This window comes from Mercenaria mercenaria, chromosome 3 (assembly GCF_021730395.1).
Source record: "Mercenaria mercenaria strain notata chromosome 3, MADL_Memer_1, whole genome shotgun sequence".
Lineage (NCBI taxonomy): Eukaryota > Metazoa > Mollusca > Bivalvia > Venerida > Veneridae > Mercenaria > Mercenaria mercenaria.
This window is the reverse complement of record NC_069363.1, coordinates 72,580,035-72,603,898: the sequence shown is the minus strand read 5'-3', so window position 1 is coordinate 72,603,898 and position 23,864 is coordinate 72,580,035. Positions and strand designations below refer to the sequence as shown.

General features: G+C 38.3%; 1 protein-coding gene across 6 annotated transcripts in view; it reads left to right on the top strand.

Moving 5' to 3' along the window:
* Nucleotides 1-23,864, top strand: part of LOC123524421 (uncharacterized) — a 146,787-nt gene that overhangs the window by 87,037 nt on the left and 35,886 nt on the right. For all 6 annotated transcript variants that reach the window (XM_045302613.2, XM_045302612.2, XM_045302610.2 and 3 more), the window contains exons 15-19: nucleotides 982-1,421; nucleotides 5,823-5,914; nucleotides 6,967-7,200; nucleotides 14,427-14,611; nucleotides 22,518-23,278. In XM_045302613.2, the coding sequence (XP_045158548.2) occupies nucleotides 982-1,421; nucleotides 5,823-5,914; nucleotides 6,967-7,200; nucleotides 14,427-14,611; nucleotides 22,518-23,278 (1,712 nt within the window). The remainder of the gene's footprint in view (nucleotides 1-981; nucleotides 1,422-5,822; nucleotides 5,915-6,966; nucleotides 7,201-14,426; nucleotides 14,612-22,517; nucleotides 23,279-23,864) is intronic.

The window sequence follows — 23,864 nt, the reverse complement described above, 5'->3', positions numbered from 1 at the left end:
GATGATAATTTGACCAACTGTTTTGGCTTTAGTGCAATTTTTAAAGAGAAAAATACTCTGCCTGAAAATATGAACAGATATTTAAGACTGTGGTGATGCCTTAACCTTAAAAACAAATATTTCTATCAAAGATTTGTGGTAGAACCATGTTTATTTCCTATTTTCTATTTATCTGTTACAATGCTGCTATTTCTGCATGTAGCAAAGTGATGAAAGTCCACTTCCATCTAATAGCAATATAGCAATCATGTTTTGCCAGAAAATAGTAGTACTGTTTGATACGGTCACGAATTCCCAAAATTGTTTATGGGTGTAATAATTCTTAGCCAGGTTCCATAAGTGGTTGCATCCTACATGTCTCTTAAGTAATAAAAGCTGGGGAATCACTCAACAGTTGTCCAGTGTCAACTAACAGGAACAGTGTTCATTAAACTGGGTCACCATATTGGAATAATATCTTTGGGCAAGTTCAGTAACCGGTTGGATTATCTCTGAGGCTTTGGAATGATGGCCCTTAGTAGTATATGCAACAATTGTACGCTTATTTACTGAATAGTTCTTACCCGGTATCCACTGTTCTTGGTCACAATGTCTTGTACATAATTGATAACCAGGCAGATACTCTCAGCCAGGCTTTATAGCCATTAAATTACTATTGTTTGACAGTATCCACTTGGTAGCTTGAGCAATTCTTATCCAGTTTTCACCATTGTCTTGACCAAGTTTATTATCCAGCTAAAAAGTCAGTGGTCTGGAATAACGGCCCTTGATCAGATTGAAATTTAAAAAATTGAGGACTGGTCTTTTCAGCATAAGTATTTAAAAAGTCGGAAGGAATTTGTTGTGAGGGGTGTATATTGTTAGTTTGCTACTCTGTTGATGTATTTTCTCATAATTACAGAAAAAAAAGTTTTAAAAGGGAGTTTTCATTTACTGCCCTCATACATTTTATATTGGTATTTAATTCTTATGTGTAAACAGAAGTTCCTCAAGACACAGATGTTCAAGGCACAGTTCCAGATGTCAACATTGATGATATCACAGACAAAATAAATGAACTGGAAAGTGAAAAACTGGCTGTTGAGCAGAGAGTTAAAGTTGTAGTTAGTCATTCTGAATCTCCTTCCAAATTTTGGGTTCAGTTAGAAAATGAAAAGGTGAAACTGGATAATTTGCTGATCACAATGTATGACTTCTATAATGCTTGTACTGACAGTCAATTGTCAGTAGAGTCAGTTATAAAAGACATGTTAGTTGCTGCACTGTATCCAGAGGATGAGTCTTGGTATCGTGCACAGGTTGTTAACTGTGATAACAAAGACCAAGTGGAAGTGGTATTTATAGATCATGGAAACACTGAGGTTATTGCTAGTGGCTCTCTTCGGAAACTTCCTACACAGTTCTGTGAACTGCCAATACAAGTAAGTATTTTTATTTTACTATTGGTGTTGAATTATTGTGCTGTAATCTGGTGTGAGATCTCTTACTGTTAAGTGTTGAATCATGATCACACTGTAATCTGGTGTGAGATCTTTTACTGTTAAGTGTTGAATAATGTTCACACTCTAATCTGGTGTGAGATCTTTTACTGTTAAGTGTTGAATGATGTTCACACTGTAATCTGGTGTGAGATCTTTTACTGTTAAGTGTTGAATGATGTTCACACTGTAATCTGGTGTGGGATCTTTTACTGTTAAGTGTTGAATAATGCTCACACTGTAATCTGGTGTGAGATCTTTTACTGTTAAGTGTTGAATAATGTTCACACTGTAATCTGGTGTGGGATCTTTTACTGTAAGTGTTGAATAATGTTCACACTGTAATCTGGTGTGGGGTCTTTTACTGTTAAGTGTTGAATAATGTTCACACTGTAATCTGGTGTGGGGTCTTTCACTGTAAGTGTTGAATAATGTTCACACTGTAAACTGGTGTGAGATCTTTGACTGTTAAGTGTTGAATGATGTTCACACTGTAATCTGGTGTGGGATCTTTTACTGTTAAGTGTTGAATAATGTTCACACTGTAATCTGGTGTGGGGTCTTTTACTGTTAAGTGTTGAATAATGTTCACACTGTAATCTGGTAAGGGGTCTTTTACTGTTAAGTGTTGAATAATGTTCACACTGTAATCTGTAGTGGGGTCTTTTACTGTAAGTGTTGAATAATGTTCACACTGTAATCTGGTGTGAGATCTTTTACTGTTAAGTGTTGAATAATATTCACACTGTAATCTGGTATGGGATCTTCTACTGTTAAGTGTTGAATAATGTTCACACTGTAATCTGGTGTGAGATCTTTTACTGTTAAGTGTTGAATAATATTCACACTGTAATCTGGTATGGGATCTTTTACTGTAAGTGTTGAATGATGTTCACACTGTAATCTGGTGTGAGATCTTTTACTGTTAAGTGTTGAATGATGTTCACACTGTAATCTGGTGTGGGATCTTTTACTGTTGTGTTGAATAATGTTCACACTGTAATCTGGTGTGGGATCTATTACTATAAGTGTTGAATAATGTTCACACTGTAATCTGGTGTGGGATCTTTTACTATAAGTGTTGAATAATGTTCACACTGTAATCTGGTGTGGGATCTTTTACTGCAAGTGTTGAATAATGTGCACACTGTAATCTGGTGTGAGATCTTTTACTGTTAGTGTTGAATAATGTTCACACTGTAATCTGGTGTGGGATCTTTTACTGTAAGAGTTGAATAATGAAGGAGAAATTGTAACTGGGTCATGAGGGAAAGTCTAGGTCAGATCATAGAAAAATCTTTGTTAACACTTTAGAGGCAACTTTTTCACTTCGATCATCTTAGATCTTTGTCAGAATGTTAGTCTGTATGAAATCTTGGTAAAATTCAAAAGTGGGTACCTATTAAAGGTCAGAAACTAGTTTTGTCAAATCATTTAACAACTTTGGTAATGATCTACCTGATTTACATAAAACATGGTTAAAATGTTTGTCTCTGTGAAATCTAGGTCCCATTTAGTACTAAGTTACCTTGGGGTAAGAACTAGGTTGGGTAAGCGATGTAGGGCTTTCAGGGCTGGCTTGTTCCCTATATGTATAAAGCAGAAACTTAAAAATCTACTGTGAAACTGTTGGCCTGGTAACTTGGTGGAAATGAACATGTTAAAAAATATGACCCAAACTGGACGAGTAGCTTTAAAGAACTAGTGAAGTGTATGGAAAGTGATGATTGTGTTGTATAAAAATTATATAACCATATTGATGTTTGCAGTTCATACACTTGTGGAAATTCCTAGATTGATAGTTTTTATTAGCTCGACTATTCGAAGAATAGTCTAGCTATTCTACTCACCCTGGCGTCGGCGTCACACCTTGGTTAAGTTTTTGCATGCAAGTACATACAGCCATCAATTAAAGGCATATAGCTTTGAAACTTATTTTTTCTTTTTCTAGGTCAATTACCAACCTCTCTGGGTCAAGTCCCATAACTCTGACATGTATTTTGAGCAAATTATGCCCCCTTTTGGACTTAGAAAATTTTGGTTAAAGTTTTACATGCAAGTTACTATCTCCAAAACTAATGCAGATATTGATTTGAAACTTCACATGTGTCTTCGGCGTAATAAAACTAGTTGATAGCAGCAAGTCCCATAACTCTGACTTTCATTTTGGCCAAATTATGCCCCCTTTTGGACTTAGAAAATTCTGGTTAAAGTTTTGCGTGCAAGTACATACAGCTATTTCTAAAAGGCATATAGATTTGAAACTTATTTTTTCTTTTTTAGCTCATCTGATTTTTTGAAAAAAAATGATGAGTTATTGTCATCACTTGAGCGGTTGTCGGCGTCGGCGTCGGCATTGCCTGGTTAAGTTTTATGTTTAGGTCAGCTTTTCTCCTAAACTATCAAAGCTATTGCTTTGAAACTTGGAATACTTGTTCACCATCATAAGCTGACCCTGTATAGCAAGAAACATAACTCCATCTTGCTTTTTGCAAGATTTATGGCCCCTTTTGTACTTAGAAAATATCAGATTTCTTGGTTAAGTTTTATGTTTAGGTCAACTTTTCTCCTAAACTATCAAAGCTATTGCTTTGAAACTTGGAATACTTGTTCACCATCATAAGCAGACCCTGTACATCAAGAAACATAACTCCATCTTGCTTTTTGCAAGATTTATTGCCCCTTTTGGACTTAGAAAATCAGTTTTCTTGGTTAAGTTTTATGTTTAGGTCAGCTTTTATCCTAAACTATCAAAGCTATTGCTTTAAAACTTGCAACACTTGTTCACCATCATAAGTTGACCCTGTACAGCAAGAAACATAACTCCATCCTGCTTTTTGCAAGATTTATGGCCCCTTTTGGACTTAGAAAATATCAGATTTCTTGGTTAAGTTTTATGTTTAGGTCAACTTTTTCTCTTAAACTATCAAAGCTATTGCTTTGAAACTTGCAACACTTGTTCACCATCATAAGCTGACCCTGTACAGCAAGCAACATAACTCCATCCTGCTTTTTGCAATAATTATTGCCCCTTTTGGACTTAGAAAATCATTTTCTTGGTTGAGTATTATGTTTAAGTCAACTTTTCTCATAAACTATCAAAGCTATTGCTTTAAAACTTACAACAGTTTTTCACCATCATAAGTGGACACTGTACATCAAGAAACATAACTCTATCCTGCTTTTTGCAAGAATGATGGCCCTTTTTAGACTTAGAAAATCATGGGTAGGACAATATTTCTATTACACAAAAAAAAATCAGATGATGGTCAGCACCCGCAAGGCGGTGCTCTTGTCTAGATCAATTATCAACCTCACTGGGTCAAGACCCATAACTCTGACATGTATTTTGAGCAAATTATGCCCCCTTTTAGACTTAGAAAATTTTGGTTAAAGTTTTACATGCAAGTTACTATCTCTAAAACTAATGCAGATATTGATTTGAAACTTCACATGTGTCTTCGGGGTTATAAATCTAGTTGATAGCAGCAAGTCCTATAACTTTGACCTTCATTTTGGCCAAATTATGCCCCCTTTTGGACTTAGAAAATTCTGGTTAAAGTTTTGCGTGCAAGTACATACAGCTATTTCTAAAAGGCATATATATTTGAAACTTATTTATTCTTTTTTTAGATCAATTACCAACCTCACTGGGTCAAGTCCCATAACTCTGACATGTTCTTTGAGCAAATTATGCCCCCTTTTAGACTTAGAAAATTTTGGTTAAAGTTTTACATGCAAGTTATTATCTCCAAAACTAATGCAGACATTGATTTGAAACTTCACATGTGTCTTCAGGGTTATAAAACTAGTTGATAGCAGCAAGTCCCATAACTCTGACCTTCATTTTGGCCAAATTATGTCCCCTTTTGGACTTGGCAAATTCTGGTTAAAGTTTTGCTGCAAGTACATACAGCTATTACTAAAAGGCATATAGATTTGAAACTTATTTTTTCTTTTTCTAGATCAATTACCAACCTCACTGGGTCAAGTCCCATAACTCTGGCATGTATTTTGGGCAAACTATGCCCCCTTTTGGACTTTGAAAATTCTGGTTAAAGTTTTACATGCAAGTTTCTATCTCCAAAACTAATGCAGATATTGAATTGAAACTTCACATGTGCCTTCGGGGTTATAAAACTAGTTGATAGCAGCAAGTCCCATAACTGGTATGCATTTTGGTCAAATTATTTCCCCTTTTGAACTTAAAACTCTTTTGATATTTAACCTTTTTGGGTAATATTTTCCTGCTTCTGGGACAATATTTCGAATAGTCGAGCTTGGCTGTCTTACGGACAGCTCTTGTTTTGGTTTGAAATGCATATTTGTGTTGATTGTTTGAAGGGTTTGGAATGCTGTCTGGGAGCAGTACAACCTAGCCAGGAAGACTGGAGTGAGGAGGTTAAAGAAGCATTTACACAACTTACAGCAGATAAGTAAGCAGAAGTAGCTTGTTATATTGTTCTGGTTCACAGAAAAGAACCAGTTCCATTCTCTTAGAACCAAGTCACCGGAAGAAATATTCTTGTGCAAGGAAAGACGGCAATCAGGGTAGACCACCATATCTTTTCCCTTGCTACACATGAGTATGAGTATGTAGGAGCGATTTTTGTGCCCTCCAAAACTTTTGGGGAGGCACTTAACAGTTGTCCTAGTTTGTCCTTTCCGAATTCGTGGCGTTCATATCTCAAGTATTCGACCCAGAGGCATCAAACCACACACGATTGTTATTCAGCAAAGGAAGTTTTGCACATGAGGTTTTAATTTTGATCTCGCACAGTCAGGCCACACCAAAGTGATGGCCGTTAGTCAAAAATATGCATAAAAAGGGTCTAAGTTTGTTGTGTCACAAGTATATCAAGAAGTATTTGACCCAGTATTGAGCATGTGAAGTTGTGCACCAGGGATTTTGTTAGAGATATCACTCAGCCTGACCAGAGCAAAACCTTTATTTTCAAGAGTATTTGCCAGTAGGGACAGCAACTTTCAACTTACTTGCCTGATTCAAATTCTAGTTGCCCTGATGTAACTTAAATGCATAAAATGTGGCGTGCATTATAAATCAGTGAAAACTTTAGTGCAACTCTATTGCTGACTTTCATCTGATTTAGCTGGAACTTAAAAATATTTGTTACAAAATTAATGAATATAGTCTGGATTAGCAGAAATTATTTCTGAATTGTTTACATATTGTTGAGCATTATAAAGATATGGTCAGTGTCATTTGGATGATTGAAATTGTCTGGAAAAATATGGTGATAAAAGTGGTACAGAAGAAGAGTGAACAAATTATACACAAATACTTTGCTTATGTTGCAAAAATACTACTTTGTATTGTCAATTGCTATCACTTCTTTAGAGGGTCAAAGTTGAAACCACTAAAGATCATGAGGCAGTTGACAAGAAATAATTTTAAACATATATTTATGTGCAGTTCAGTTGTAGAACACAAAGCTATTTTAAATGAAAATGAATGTGTTTATTTCAGAGTGCTTTTACTTGATGTAGGGAGTATAGATGAGCAAGGTGTGTACAAGGTTCAGCTGCTAGACATGGGTATGTCTATAGGTGATCAGTTACTACAGAAAGGTATTGGTGTACAGATAGCCACTCCAGTAGCTGTCAGTACTAAGGTGAAACAAGTCTTCTCTCCCGACACCACTGAGGATGTTATAGCCAGGCTATATGCTGCTAAATCTTCTACAGCTCTTGGCCAGTACGGGTAAGTTTTACATTTTTAGCTCATCTGATTTTTTGAAAAAAAATGATGAGTTATTGTCATCACTTGAGCGGTTGTCGGCGTCGGCGTCGGCGTCTGCGTCGGCGTTGCCTGGTTAAGTTTTATGTTTAGGTCAGCTTTTCTCCTAAACTATCAAAGCTATTGCTTTGAAACTTGGAATACTTGTTCACCCTCATAAGCTGACCCTGTATAGCAAGAAACATAACTCCATCTTGCTTTTTGCAAGATTTATGGCCCCTTTTGTACTTAGAAAATATCAGATTTCTTGGTTAAGTTTTATGTTTAGGTCAACTTTTCTCCTAAACTATCAAAGCTATTGCTTTGAAACTTGGAATACTTGTTCACCATCATAAGCAGACCCTGTACATCAAGAAACATAACTCCATCTTGCTTTTTGCAAGAATTATTGCCCCTTTTGGACTTAGAAAATCAGTTTTCTTGGTTAAGTGTTATGTTTAGGTCAGCTTTTATCCTAAACTATCAAAGCTATTGCTTTAAAACTTGCAACACTTGTTCACCATCATAAGCTGACCCTGTACAGCAAGAAACATAACTCCATCCTGCTTTTTGCAAGATTTATGGCCCCTTTTGGACTTAGAAAATATCAGATTTCTTGGTTAAGTTTTATGTTTAGGTCAACTTTTTCTCTTAAACTATCAAAGCTATTGCTTTGAAACTTGCAACACTTGTTCACCATCATAAGCTGACCCTGTATAGCAAGCAACATAACTCCATCCTGCTTTTTGCAATAATTATTGCCCCTTTTGGACTTAGAAAATCATTTTCTTGGTTGAGTATTATGTTTAAGTTGACTTTTCTCATAAACTATCGAAGCTATTGCTTTAAAACTTGCAACAGTTTTTCACCATCATAAGTGGACACTGTACATCAAGAAACATAACTCTATCCTGCTTTTTGCAAGAATGATGGCCCATTTTATACTTAGAAAATCATGGGTAGGACAATATTTCTATTACACAAAAAAAATCAGATGAGCGTCAGCACCCGCAAGGCGGTGCTCTTGTTGGAATGTCTAATAAGATATGTCAAATTCAGTTGGTTAATGTTATTTTAAATTTCCGAAAGAAATATGACAAGAAATAACCCCCCCCCCCCCCCCCATTTCCAGAGTTACGGCCCCTAAAATAGTCAAAAATACACATTTTCACCTTGTGACAGGCCTAGCTCAAGAAATATTCGATGTAGATTCATGAAATCTTGCATGAGTCTTAATCATGATATGAACTTGCGCACCTCCTATTTGTACCCCCCCCCCCCCCCCCCCCCCCCCCCCGACAACAAAGTTGTAAGGGGGGGTATACTGGTTTCAGGTTGTCTGTCTGTCTGGTCGTCTGTCCGTAGACGCAATCTTGTGCGCACCATCTCTCCTTATCCCCTTGACAGAATTTAATGAAACTTCACATAAGTGATCAGTACCAACAGTAGTTGTGCATGGGGCATGTTAGGTTCTTTTAGAAAAAAAAATTTGCAGAGTTATGAGACTTTGTTTTTTTGTTACTATACTATATACATAGACACAATCTTGTGCGCACCATCTCTCCTCATTCCCTTGACACAACTTAATGAAACTTCACACAAGTGATCAGTACCAACAGTAGTTGTGCATGGGGCATGTTAGGTTCTTTTACATGGTTCGCACAGGCCATGAAAAGTCCTTGAATTTGATGCCTACTCCTTGAAAACTACTTGAATTTTGTAACAGTCAGAAACTACTTGAAAACTACTTGAATTTAGGAAAAAACATACAAAAGATGGCAAATAGTCCTTAAATTCGTTGGGTGCGAAGTGAAAACGGACAAACATTATAAACGGACCAAAATAAACTAAACAAACGACGAAAAAAAACAACCGTTACCGCCATTAGGGCCTGCCATGGAGTCGGTGATAGTACGGTACGGTACTGTACTGTACGGGTTTTATGCTCTTTCAAGTAATTTTCACACTGTAATATATCCGCGATGCGTGAAGGTCATTTTTCCAGGAAGAAAAACATGAGTTCTAAAAAGTACAAGTGTGTCTTTTCGCAAAAGTGGCTTACTGATGACAATTATAAACATTGGCTATGGGAATTCAAAGGCGAAAAACGAAAATGCCTTTGTGTTTTTTGTGACAAGATAATCGACATCGCTGCTATGGGAGAAAGTGCATTAAATTAAAATCACATTCCAAAAGCGAAAAACATAAAAACAGCTCTGCCATGAGAAGTTTGACTGAAACAATTGATGCTTTTTGTACTTTACATAAATCTTGTGTTACATTGTTTAATTTTGTCCTAAATTGGATTTAAATTGGTTATTTCATGTCTCAGCAACAGTGACATTGCGCCCATTTTAGTCCTTGAAAATGGAGGAAAACTACTTGAAAACTCCTTGAAAACTACTTGAATTTTTTTTGGGAAGGTCTGTATGAACCATGTTTTAGAAAAAAAAATTGCAGAGTTATGGGACTTTGTTTTTTTGTTACTATACTATATACATAGACACAATCTTGTGCGCACCATCTCTCTTCATCCCCTCGACACAATTTAATGAAACTTCACACAAGTGATCAGTAACAACAGTAGTTGTGCATGGGGCATGTTAGGTTCTTTTAGAAAAAAAATTTGCAGAGTTATGGGACTTTGTTTTTTTGTTACTATACTATATACATAGACACAATCTTGTGCGCACCGTCTCTCCTCATCCCCTTAACACAATTTAATGAAACTTCACACAAGTGATCAGTAACAACAGTAGTTGTGCATGGGGCATGTTAGGTTCTTTCAGCGACAAAAATTGCAGAGTTATGGGACTTTGTTTCTTGTTAACATACTATGTACATACAGTCTGCATATGCAATCTTGTGCGTGCCTAATCTACCAAACCCTTTCACACAATTTAATGAAACTTCACACAAGTGATCAGTACCAACCCTAGTTGTGCATAGTGCATGTTACATTGTTTTAGATAAATATTCTGCATAGTTATGGGACTTTGTTTTTTGTTACTATACTTATACATACAGTCTATATACATACAGTCCAGATAATTATGCAGTCTTGTGTGTGTCAGATTGCAATGTACTGTGTCAGTGCATGCGGGGGGTACATTCATCACCTTTAGTGATAGCTCTAGTTTTCATCTGGTACCACCCCCTTTTTCCAGAGTTATGGCTCCTGAATTAGTCAAAAATGCACATTTTTCACCTTGTGACGCTCATAACTCGAAAAGTATTACATAAAAACTAATTAAATCTTGCATGAGTCTTTGTCATGATATAAACTTGCTCACCTCTTGTTTTTTGGCTGACTCCACCCCCTATTTTTAAAGTTATGGCCCCTGAAATAGTAAAAAAATGCACATTTTCACCTAATTATGTGTCTGGCTCAAAAAGTATTTGATGTAAATTCATGAAACCTCGCTTGAGTCTTTATCATGATGTGACCTTGCACACTTGGCATTCTTCTTGAGAATCTTAGGGCTTATTACAGAGTTATAGCTCTTGAAATAGCCAAAATAGTGGATATTTATGCCCCCACTTGAGGGCGGGGGGGCATATAGATTTGCCCTTGTCCGTCCTTCCGAGAATGTTGTGTCATGCCTAGCTCCAAAAGTATTTGACGTAGAGTCACAAAACTGTACAGGAATGTTGGCCAGCATGTGTAGTTGTGCACCTGGGGTTTCGCATCCGGATTCATTCGATCATGTAGGAGTTATGGCCCCTGACTTTGTAAAAATTTGTTATTTTAGTGTTGTGTCGCGCCTAGCTCCAAAAGTATTTGACATAGAGTCAAAAAACTTTACAGGAATGTTGGTCAGCATGTGTAGTTGTGCACCTGGGGTTTCACATCCGGATTCATTCGATCATGTAGGAGTTATGGCCCCTGACTTCGTAAAAATTGGTCATTTTAATGTTTTGTCGCGCGTAGCTCCAAAAGTATTTGACCTAGAGTAACCAAAGTTTACAGGAATGTTGGTCAGCATGTGCAGTTGTGCACCTGGTGTTTCACGTCCAGATTCATTCAGTCGTGTAGGAGTTATGGCCCCTGACTTAGTAAAAAATGGTCATTTTAATGTTTTGTCGCGCGTAGCTCCAAAAGTATTTTACCTAGAGTAACCAAAGTTTACAGGAATGTTGGTCAGCATGTGCAGTTGTGCACTTGGGGTTTCGCGTCCGGATTCATTCAGTCGTGTAGGAGTTATGGCCCCTGACTTAGTTAAAAATTGGTCATTTTAATGTTGTGCCGCGCATAGCTCCAAAAGTATTTGACCTAGAGTCACCAAAGTTTACAGGAAAGTTGGGCAGCATGTGCAGTTATGCACCTGGGGTTTAGCGTCCAGATTCATTCAGTAGTGTAGGAGTTATGGCCCCTGACTTAGTTAAAAATTTGTCATTTTAATGTTGTGTCGCGCGTAGCTCCAAAAGTATTTGACCTAGAGTCACCAAAGTTAACAGGAATGTTGATGAGCATGTGCAGTTGTGCACCTGGGGTTTCGCGTCCGGATTCATTCAGTATTGTAGGAGTTATGGCCCCTGACCTAGGAAAAAATTGTCATTTTAATGTTTTGTCGTGCATAGCTCCAAAATATTTTACATACAGTCATTACGAAGAGAAATGAGTTAGTTGATCTGTGTCCTTTGTCATGTAGTGGGGGCATCTGTGTCCCATGGACACATTTCTAGTTTATTTGTGATGCTCATTGCTCAAAAAGTATATGACCTAGAATAATGAATCCTTTTCATAAAATGTTTGTTGAGGCACACCCTGTGTCCTACAGACACATTCTAGTTATATTTTTGATAGAAAAAATATTGTGTGAAGTTTAAGTGATGAAGAAAGCAGGAATTTTCAGCTTTGTGATAGTTGTCAATCAAGAGCAGTTAATTTGGAGACATATTGTTTTTGCCCTGTCTGTCCGTCCGTCCATACGTCACACTTCATTTCTGATCAACAACTGGAGAACCATTTGACCTAGAATGTTCAAACTTCATAAGGTGGCAGGGTTATGGAGTAGACAACCCATATTGCTTTTGGGGTCACTCTGCCAAAGGTCAAGGTCACAGGGGCCTGAACATGGAAAACCATTTCCGATCAATAACTTGAGAAACACTTGACCCACAATGTTGTAACTTTAAGGATGATTTGTCATGCAGAGTAGATGACCCCTATTGATTTTGGGTCACTGCATTGAAGGTCAAGGTCGTGGGCCTGAAAAAGGAAAACGATTTCTGGTCTGTTACTTGAGAATTACTTGACCCAGAATGTTGAAACCTCGTAGGATGATTGGTCATGCAGAGCAGATAACCTCTATTGAATTTTGGGTCACTCTGTTAAAGGTCAAGGTCACAGGGGCCTGAACATGGAAAGTCATTTCCGATCAGTAACTTGAGAACCACTTGACCCAGAATGTTAAACTTCATAGGATGACTGGACTTGCAGAGGAGATGACCCCTATAGATTTTAGGGTCACTCTATTAAAGGTCAAGGTCACAGGGGCCTGAACATGGAAAACCATTTCCAGTCATTAACTTGAGAACCTCTTGACCCAGAATGTTGAAACTTCATAGGATGATTGGACATGCAGAGTAGATGACCTCTGTTGATTTTTGCCTCACTTGATCAAAGGTCAAGGTCAAGTTTAAGGTGAAGCTTAACTTTCATTTTCACTAGTTCAGTCGGAAGAGTACTCTCAAAGTACTTGTCCCAGTAGAAACTAACTTCCTTACCTCTTTTCCCTTTGTTTAATCTGGTGTTCATGCATTTTAGAGCTTGGACACAAAGGTCGACATCGTAAATGCAAAGATTTGACGATGTAAAATTAATTACTACAGATGGCAAAGGGAGATAATCAACAGCATTTACTACAATTGTCATAAATGCAGTTGCATGCACGCCTTTTAGTGGTATCTAGGATTGAAATCAGGTTACTTACAAAAAGCATTACAGATAATTACTTGTAATGAAGTTCATTTTGCTAATTTAGTTGTATTTGGATATTGATAATGATAGTTTTATTATGTCTCCCACCACACAGTGGTGTGGGAGACATATTGATTTACACCTGTCTGTGTGTGTGTCTGTCACAAAGCTTGTCTGCACTCTTAAGTCGAACATTTCTCACCTGATCTTCACCAAACTTGAACAAAATGTGTCTGACAATAAGACCTCGGCCAAGTTCGATAACTAGCCAAATCGGCCCAGGCACTTCGGAATTAAGACTCTTGAATTACCGAAAAATCCTCAGAGCGCATGCGCTTTCGTGCACCCAAAACGTACCCTATACTACTTTTATTAGTAGTATAGGGTACGTTTTGGGTGCAAGAAAGCGCATGCGAAAGTAGTATAGGGTACATTTTGGGTGCAAGAAAGCGCATGCGCTCTGAGTAGTATAGGAGTCCTTTTGGCTTGATCAGTGTTCGATAATGAGCCAAATCGACCCAGGCACTTCGGAATTACTGTAAAATCATTTAATTTCGCGGGCATGAAATTTCATGGTTTTGGTCAAAACAACAATTTCATTCATTGATTTCAACTTTTGAACATAAAATGAATGGGAATTTTACTTCTTCGTTGGGATTAAATTTCGTGGATTGACTCAAATGAGTTCTCAGTATGGCCCTTGAATTGCCAAAAAACACTGAGATTTCTTGCACAGTTTTGACCTCAAAAGGACACATATACTACTTTTAAAAGTAGTATGTGGGTCCTTTTGGTGTCAAAAAAGCGCATGCGCATGTGCTCTAAGTAAACATTATATAAAGACTGACTTACTATTTAGATGATTAGGCATTTGTGGGAGACATGTGCTTTTCTCAAAAGCATCTCTAGTTTAGAGATAACTTGGCCCATTGGACAACTGCATTTCAACCGTTATTTGTCCCTACTTAGATTTAAGTGTTTACTGGACAAGCGTTTATATCAAGCCATGGATAGCTTAAATTTGACTGCTACATGTCTTCTTTACGTCAGGAAGGATTTTCATAAAACTAGCATCAGTTGTTAAACTTGCCAAGATGACATGCAGAATGCATAACCCATATCACTTGGTACAATGTCAAGGTCATAAATGTCTGATGTCATTATTGCAACATTTTACTTTCTTTTTATCATAGCTGCATCTTGAGGTATTAATCCCCTTTAGTGATAGTTTTAGTTTGAAACTAAATCAACGAAGAATTTACATGAAAGCTGGTGTATGGTTTTACAGGTACAAGTTGAGAGATTTAGCTGAGGCAGATCCCACCATATCGAGTCATAATGTCTTGGTTACCTCCATCAGTAGCCCAGTAGATTTCTGGTGTCGCCTTCAAGACAACTCGTATGACTTCTATCAAGATAAATTACAGGAGATTTACTGTGAGAACAGGGAACAACTGACTGACATAAGTAAAGGTGAAATCTACAATATATATCTTGCACAAACAACTTCAATAATAAGAAAATTGGACTGAGTTGTAGACATTTGTACTTACTTTCAGCTCATCTACAGGTTTCATCTGGGTCAGGGAATATTTATTGGCTCATCCTAGCTCTTGCTCACCAGGATGAGCTGTAGTAATGATGCTTTGTCCAGCATTAGCTTTATAGCTCACCAAAATTTAGTTCAGGGTGAGCTTAAGGATAGATGGATGGTCCATTGTCCTGTGTAGACATTTTTGCTGAACATCTCTATAATTACTCTAAACTTAGTCTGAAGTGTATCCTATTATGGACAACTGTTCAGTTAAGTCAAATGTTTCTGCTTTTCTTTTAGGGGTCGTCAGAAAACTGTTTCGCAGCATTCTTGTATATGGGGAGCATATAGTGTTGCTGCTGTCGGTACGTCCTTATGTCCCGAAATCTTGTGTGTCCAGTTCCTCCTACACTATAAGCCTGATGTTTCAAACTTACACAGATGAACAAGCTAGATGTGCTGATGACAACAATGGAAGGGTTTTTTGCCTAAGATTATCGTACCCCCCCCCCCCCCCCGACAACAAAGTTGTAAGTTGGGGGTATACTGGTTTCAGGTTGTCTGTCTGTCCGTAGACACAATCTTATGCACACCATCTCTCCTCATCCCCTTGACACAATTTAATGAAACTTAACACAAGTGATCAGTAACAACAGTAGTTGTGCATGGGGCATGTTAGGTTCTTTCAACAACAAAAATTGCAGAGTTATGGGACTTTGTTTCTTGTTAATATACTATGTACATACAGTCTGCATATGCAATCTTGTGCACGCCTAATCTTCCGAACCCTTGCACACAATTTAATGAAACTTCACACAAGTGATCAGTACCAACCCTAGTTATACCCCCACAAAACGAAGTTTTGGGGGGCGGGGTGTATATAGGAGTGAGCTTGGCGGTCGGTCGGTCTGTTGGTTTTTAGCTCACCTGTCACATAGTGACAAGGTGAGCTTTTGTGATCAACCTTCGTCTGTGGCCGTCGTCGGTCCGTCCATCCGTCCGTCCGTGTGTCAATAATTCCTTGTCTGCACGATAGTGGTTTCATTTATGATTTTATTTTAACCAAACTTGCACACAACTTGTATTACCATAAGATCACGGTTCCTTTCTTGAACTGGCCAGATCCCATTATGGGTTCCAGAGTTATGGCCCCTGAAAGGGCCAAAATTAGCTATTTTGACCTTGCCTGCACAATAGCAGCTTTATTTATGATTTGATTTTTACCAAACTGGCACACAACTTGTATCACCACGAGATCTTGTTCCTTTCTTGAACTGGCCAGATTCCATTATGGGTTCCAGAGTTATGGCCCCTGAAAGGGCCAGAATTAGCTATTTTGACCTTGTCTGCACAAGAGCAGCTTCATTTATGATTTTATTTTAACCAAACTTGCACACAACTTGTATCACCATAAGATCTTGGTTCCTTTCTTGAGCTGGCGAGATTCCATTATGGGTTCCAGAGTGATGGCCCCTGAAAGGGCCAAAATTAGCTATTTTGACCTTGTCTGCACAATAGCAGCTTCATTTATGATTTGAATTTAATCAAACTTGCACAAAACTTGTGTCACCATAAGATCTCGGTTCCTTTCTTGATCCGGCCAGATCCCTTAATGGGTTCCAGAGTTATGGACCCTGAAAGGGCCAAAATTAGCTATTTTGACTTTGTCTGCACAATAGCAGCTTCATTTATGATTTGATTTTAACCAAACTTGCACACAACTTGTATCACTATGAGATCTTGCTTCCTTTCTTCAACTTGCCAGATTCCATCATGGGTTCCAAAGTTGTGGCCCCTTAAAGGTCCAAAATTGGCTATTTTGGCTTTTGCAGCCATATAGAGACTTCATTTATGGTTTTATTTGATACAAACTTCCAAAATATCTTCAACAACAATAAATCTTGGATTCCATGACAAATCAGATCCAATCGTAGGTTTCAGAGTTATTATGTCTCCCCCAGGAGACATATTGTTTTTGCCCTGTCCGTCCTTCCGTCCGTCCGTACGTACGTGACACTTCATTTCCGAGCAATAACTGGAGAACCATTTGACCTAGAACCTTCAAACTTCATAGGGTTGTAGGGCTGCTGGAGTAGATGACCCCTATTGATTTTGGGGTCACTCCATCAAAGGTCAAGGTCACAGGGGCCTGAACATGTAAAACCATTTCCGATCAATAACTAGAGAACCACTTGACCCAGAATGTTGAAACTTCGTAGGATGTTTGTACATGCAAAGAAGATGACCCCTATCGATTTTGGGGTCACTCCATTAAAGGTCAAGGTCACAGGGGCCTGAACATTGAAAACCATTTCCGGTCAGTAACTTGAGAACCACTTGACCCAGAATGTTGAAACTTAATAGGATGATTGCTCATGCAGAGTAGATGACCCCTTACGATTTTAGGGTCACTCTGTGAAAGGTCAAGGTCACAGGGGCCTGAACATTGAAAACCATTTCCGGTCAGTAACTGGAGAACCACTTGACCCAGAATTATGAAACTTCATAGGATGATTGGTCATGCAGAGTAGATGAACCCTAACGATTTTAGGGTCACTCTGTTAAAGGTCAAGGCCACAGGGGCCTGAACATGGAAAACCATTTCCAATCAATAACTTGAGAACCTCTTGACCCAGAATGTTGAAACTTCATAGGATGATTGTTCATGCAGAGTAAATGACCCCTATTGTTTTTGGGGTCACTCCGTTAAAGGTCAAGGTCACAGAGGCCTGAACATTGATAACCAGTTCCGATCAATAACTTGAGAACCACTTGACCCAGAATGTTGAAACTTAATAGGATGATTGAACATGCAGAGTAGATGACCCCTATTGATTTTGGGGTCAGTTTGTTAAAGGTCAAGGTCACAGTGGCCTGTTCATGTAAAATAATTTTTTGGAAATAACTTGAGAACCACTTGACCTACAATGTTGAAACTTAATAGGATGATTGGACATGCAGAGTAGATGACCCCTATTTATTTTGAGGTCACTTGATCAAAGGTCAAGGTCACAGGAGCCTGACCAGTGACTTGAGAACCACTAGGCCAAGAGTGTTGAAATTTAGCGGGATGACTGGACATGCCAAGTAGATGATCCCTATTGCAGCCAACCATCAGTGTCTCTTTGACTTTCTCTCCTGACCCCTATTGACTTCTTGCCTATAGGACTTTGCATTGGGGGAGACATGCGCTTTTTTACAAAAGCATTTTCTAGTTTTATATCTGATTACCTCCCCTGATTGTAATCAAAATGGATTTATATCAGTAAGTACTTATAGGACTTATTTGAAATTTCATTATTGTATTAGTTGGACTGAGACAATCAGGTTAGATAACTATGGACTGATTTTATGTCAAATTACCTCCCATTATTTCAAATTAAAATGGGTATATCTCCATAACTTATGAAGATACTGATCTGAAATTTCATTTATGTCAACAGATTTATTTGGCAGATCCTTCTTTTGTTCACTTACAATATTTATTTTTAGCTCGACTATTCATAGAATAGTAGAGCTATTGCACTCGCCCATGCGTCGGCGTCGGCGTCGGCGTCTGCGTCCGCGTCCGCGTCCGCGTCCCGATTTGGTTAAGTTTTGTATGTAAGCTGGTATCTCAGCAACCATGTGTGGGAATGGATTGAAACTTCACACACTTATTCACTGTGATAAACTGACTTACATTGCACAGGTCCCATAACTCTATTTTGCTTTTTTACAAAATTATGCCCCTTTTTTGACTTAGAAATTTTTGCTTAAGGTTTTGTATGTAAGCTGGTATCTCAGTAACCACTTGTGGGAATGGATTGAAACTTCACACACTTATTCACTGTGATAAACTGACTTACATTGCACAGGTCCATAACTCTATTTTGCTTTTTTACAAAATTATGCCCCTTTTTCGACTTAGAATTTTTTGGTTAAGGTTTTGTATGTAAGCTGGTATCTCAGTACTCACTAATTGAAATGGATTGAAACATCACACACTTGTTCACTGTCATGATCTGACATGCACAAAGCAGGTTCCATAACTCTATTTTGCTTTTTTACAAAATTATGCCCCTTTTTCGACTTAGAATTTGAAACTTCACACACTTGTTCACTGTCATGATATGACATGCAGTTCAAAGGGTGAATAACTCAACTTTGCATTTTAGAAAATTATGCACCTTTTTAAACTTAGGAGTTTTGGGTTAAATTCTTATATGTAAGCTGGTATCTCAGTACCCTCTAATGGGAACGGATTGAAACTTCACACACTTGTCCACTGTCATGAGCTGATAAGCACTATGCAGGTTCCATAACCCTATTTTGCTTTTTTTAAATTATGCCCCTTTTTCGACTTTCGTATTCATTCAATCGACAAGGCTGTTGAATAGTCGAGCGTTGCTGTCCTCCGAAAGCTCTTGTTTTTTTTTTAATTACTTCCCTTTTACGTTACTATAAATAGCTTATTTTTAGTAACTTTTTTATTATTGGCCGTAGGGAAAAACCGAGACCACTTTTCTGTGGTACAACATGGATGCTACCTCCAATTTTTAGGTGTATTTTGACATACCTATACTTTGTAAGAATTTTTTTTTCTTTTTTTGTTAAATTTCTTCCCTTTGTTGTTCCTGTTCTTTGGACTTTGATATTTTTTCTGAGGACCTTCTTGTCCTCAAGTGCAATGATAACAGGTGAGCGATATAGGGCTATCATGGCCCTCTTGTTGTGGTTTCCGGATGATAACTCATGAAAGCCTTGACTGATTTGAATAATTTTTGGTACACAGGTGTAACATCAGAAAATACAGGTCAAGTTCGAATTTGGGGTCAATAGGTCAAAGGTCAAGGTCACAGTGACCCTGAACAGTTAACCGGTTTCCGGATGATAACTTGAGAACGCTTGGGCCTATGATCACATATTTTGGTACACAGGTGTAACATCATGAAATACAGGTCAAGTTCGACTTTGGGGTCTGTAGGTCAAAGGTCAAGGTCACAGTGACTCGGAACAGTTAAATGGTTTCGGGATGATAACTTGAAAACACTTGGGCCTAGGGTCATAATTTTTAGTACACAGATGTAACATCATGAAATACAGGTCAAGTTCAACTTTGAGGTCTGTAGGGCATAGGTCAAGGTCACAGTGACTCAAAACAGTTAAACGGTTTCAAGATGATAACTTGAGAACCCTTGGGTCTAGAATCTTAAATTTTTGTACACAGGTGTAACATGATTAAATACAGGTCATGTTCGACTTTAAGATTAGTAGGTCGAAGGTCATGGTCACAATAACACGAAACAGTTAAAAGGTTTCATGATAATTTGAGGATGTTTGGGTCTAGGATCATGAAAATTGATAGCGAGGTTGGTTATGACCAGCAGATGACCCCTAATGATTTTGAGGTCAGCAGGTCAAAGTCACGGTTTTCGGATAACATCACAACGCTTGGGACTAGGATCAGGAAATTTAATAGGGAGGTTGGTCATGACCAGCAGATGACACATAATTATTTTGGGTTCCAAAGGTCAAAGGTCATTTAAATCTTTTTCGGACAATAACTTGAGAATGCTTGGGCCGAGGATCATGAAACTTTATAGGGAGGTTGATCATGACCAGCAGATGACCTCTATTGATTTTGAGGTCAGTAGGTCAGTTCAGCTTTAACGTTGGCTTAGTCAAGGCCATATTGTGGGGGTATAATTCGTCACTCCTGTGACAACTCTAGTTGTGCATGGTGCATGTTACGTTCTTTTAGATAAATATTCTGCATAGTTATGGGACTTTGTTTTTTGTTACTATACTGTATACATACAGTCTATATACATACAGTCCACATAATTATGCAATCTTGTGTGTGTCAAACTGCAATGTACTGTGTCAGTGCATGCAGGGTACCATTGATCACCTTAAGTGATAGCTCTAGTTATGTCCGTTTCCGATCAATAACTTGAGAACCGCTTGACCCAGAATGTTACAACTTCATAGGATGACTGGACTTGCAGAGCAAATAACCCCAATTGTTTTTGAGGTCCCTCTATTAAAGGTCAAGGTCACAGGGGCCTGAACAGGAAAACCATTTCCAGTCAGTAACTTGAGAACCACTTGACCCAGAATGTTGAAACTTCATAGGATGATTGTTCATGCAGAGTAGATGACCCCTATCAATTTTTGGGTCAGTCTGTAAAAAGTCGAGGTCACAGGGGCTTGAACATGGAAAACCATTTCAAGTCAGTAACTTGAGAACCACTTGACCCAGAATGTTGAAACTTCATAGGATGATTGGTCATACAGAGTAGATGACCTCTAATGATTTTGGGGTCAGTCTATTTAAGGTCAAGGTTACAGCAGACAGAAAATGGAAATCCATTTCTGGTCAATAACTTGAGAACCATTTGATCTAGAACCTTCAAACTTCATAGGCTGATAAGACTTACAGAGTAGATGCATGGCCCCTATTGTTTTTGGAGTCACTCCATCAAAGGTCAAGGTCACAGGGGGCTGAACATAGAAAACTCATTCCAATCATTAACTTGAGAACCACTTTAATAGGATGATTGGATATGCAGAGTAGATGACCCCAATTGATTTTGGGGTCACTTGATCAAAGGTCAAGATCACAGGAGCCTCAACAATAACTTGAGAACCACTAGGCCCAGAACGTTGAAACTTTGCAGCCAACCATCAGTGTCTCTTTGACTTTCGCTCCTGTCCCCTATTGACTTCTTGCCTATACGACTATGCGCTGGGGGAGACTTGGGCTTTTTTACAAAAGTATCTTCTAGTTTTAACTGTAGTTACTGTCCTTCGATAGTTTTGCTATATAGATATAAAAAAAAAAAGAAGTTAATGCATGTCCTGAAAATTTTGCATTTTTGTGCCCCCACTATAAATTGTGGGGGCATATAGATTTAGTCATGTCCGTCCATCCATGCATCCGAAAAAAATTTGATATAAATTGATGAAACCTTGCAGGAGTCTTTATCATGATATGAACTTGCAAGCCTCCTATTTTTCTAAAATGCACATTTTTATACGCCTGTCCCTGAAAGAGTGGGGCGTAGTATTTGAACACCCATGGCGAAGGGTGGGTGGGTGGGCGGCGTCCAAAGCATGTCCGCTCTCTAAGCCGAACAGTTTTCATCGGATCTTCACCATACCTTCTGACAATGTTTGTGGGCATAATATCTCGGCCAAGTTCAATAACCAGCATGCTTAGCTCAGTAGGTAGAGCGTCAGTCTACGGATCGCGGGGTCATGAGTTTGATCCTCGGGCTGGGCTGTGTTTTCCGTGACTATTTGATAAACGACATTGTGTCTGAAATCATTACTCTTCCACCTCTGATTCATGTGGGAAAGTAGGCAGTTACTTGCGGAAAACAGGTTTTTACTAGTACAGAATCCAGGAACACTGGTTAGATTGACTGCCCGCCGTTACTAGACTGAAATACTGTTGAAAAACGGTGTTAAACCCCAAACAAACAAAAGCAAAATCGCCCCAGGCACTCGTAGATTGTGGCCCTTGAAAAACTAAAAAAAAAAAACTGCGAATTTATCCTTGTCCGCACTAGTCGAACAGTTTTCATCAGATCTTCACCAAACTTGCTGACAATGTTTGTGGGCATAATATCTCGGCCAAATAATATAACCACCCAAATCGCTCTAGGCACACTTGGATTATGCCTCTTGAATTACGCCAAGTTCGATGACGGGCTTATTTTGTGACAGTCTGGCACTCTTGTTACCAAATGACGTGCCTAGCTCAAAAAGTATTTTATGTAAATTCATGAAACTTTGCGTGTGTCTTTATCATGATGTAACCTTGCACGTCTAAAGATTTCAGCTTCGTTTGTTTTTCAGGGAACAAATGTGTTATATCTGTCGAAGATAAAGAATATCACAGAGGAGCAGTCCTGGGCAAATCTGATAATGGAGTGGATGTTAAACTTGTAGATATAGGAAAGAGTGTAACAGTGTCTGAATCAAATGTGTTTAAACTAATGCCCGAGTTTGACGCTTACCCGCAGTTAGCCTTTTGTTGCTCGTTCACTGGTATGGTACCTGTAAATGATGATAGATTCACAGAGGAAGCATGTAAAGTTTTTAAAGATACAGTTCTTGAACTGAGTAAAGAAATGGAACTTCCAGCTTCGGCTAAAGCTACTGTAGTGAAAGAAAATAATGGAATAATTCTTGTAGAGTTGACTATAGATAGAAAGGATATTGCAGAATCTCTGGTGGAAAAAGGAATTGCAAAGTTTGATGAATCAACAAATTTATCTGTTTTAGATGACCAAAATGAGATTAATGATGTTTTGGAAAATTTTGGTGCTTTTAAAAATGTCCACTTGGATATAGACAATGACTTTGATGTTGTATTGATAGACTGCTGTGATATAAACAGACTGGTATTTCATAGTAATAACAATTTGTCAGTTATTGAGGAAATAGAAAAGTCTGTAGCTGAGGCTGTGTCTGATAAAGTTGGGGGTGAAGGAATAGATGATTTAACATCTGGACCATGCCTTGCAAAATGTCCAGCCGACAACTTGTGGAAAAGAGCAAATATCAGAGGCATCAGTAAAAACACAGGTGGAGAGAATACGTCAGATATATATAAGGTACTTCCAATTTCTAAAAAAAATCTCTAGTAAGAGTAAGTGGATATGAATATACAGGACATAGAGATGGGGTCATTTTGGCTTATTAAGCTTGATTTCTGTTTCAAATACTCTGGAGCTGTAAGAAGACAAAGTTTAGGATTTGGCTTAAAGAGAGATATTTGTACATTTTTAGCTCGACTATACGAAGTATAAGGAGAGCTACCCTACTTGACCCGGCGTCGGCGTCTTTCCGCGTCCCCACCTTGGTTAAAGTTTTTTTTTTACACTTTCTCTTTTTTTCAACTTATCTCTGTAATTACTTGATGGATTTGATTCAAACTTGAAATAGTTATTCCTCATCATCACCCACATCATCTGACATACTGGCCATAACTCTGGCACCAATATTTCATGATTTATCTCCCCTTTCCACTTAGTTTTTAAGGTTAAAGTTTTGATGCACTTTCACTCTATCTCTGTTATTAATCCCCCGCCATGGCGGAGGGATTATAGGAATGGTCTCTGTCCGTCCTTCCTTCTGTCCGTCCTTCCATCCGTAACAAAATCGTGTCCGGTCCATATCTCCTAAACCCCTTGAAGGATT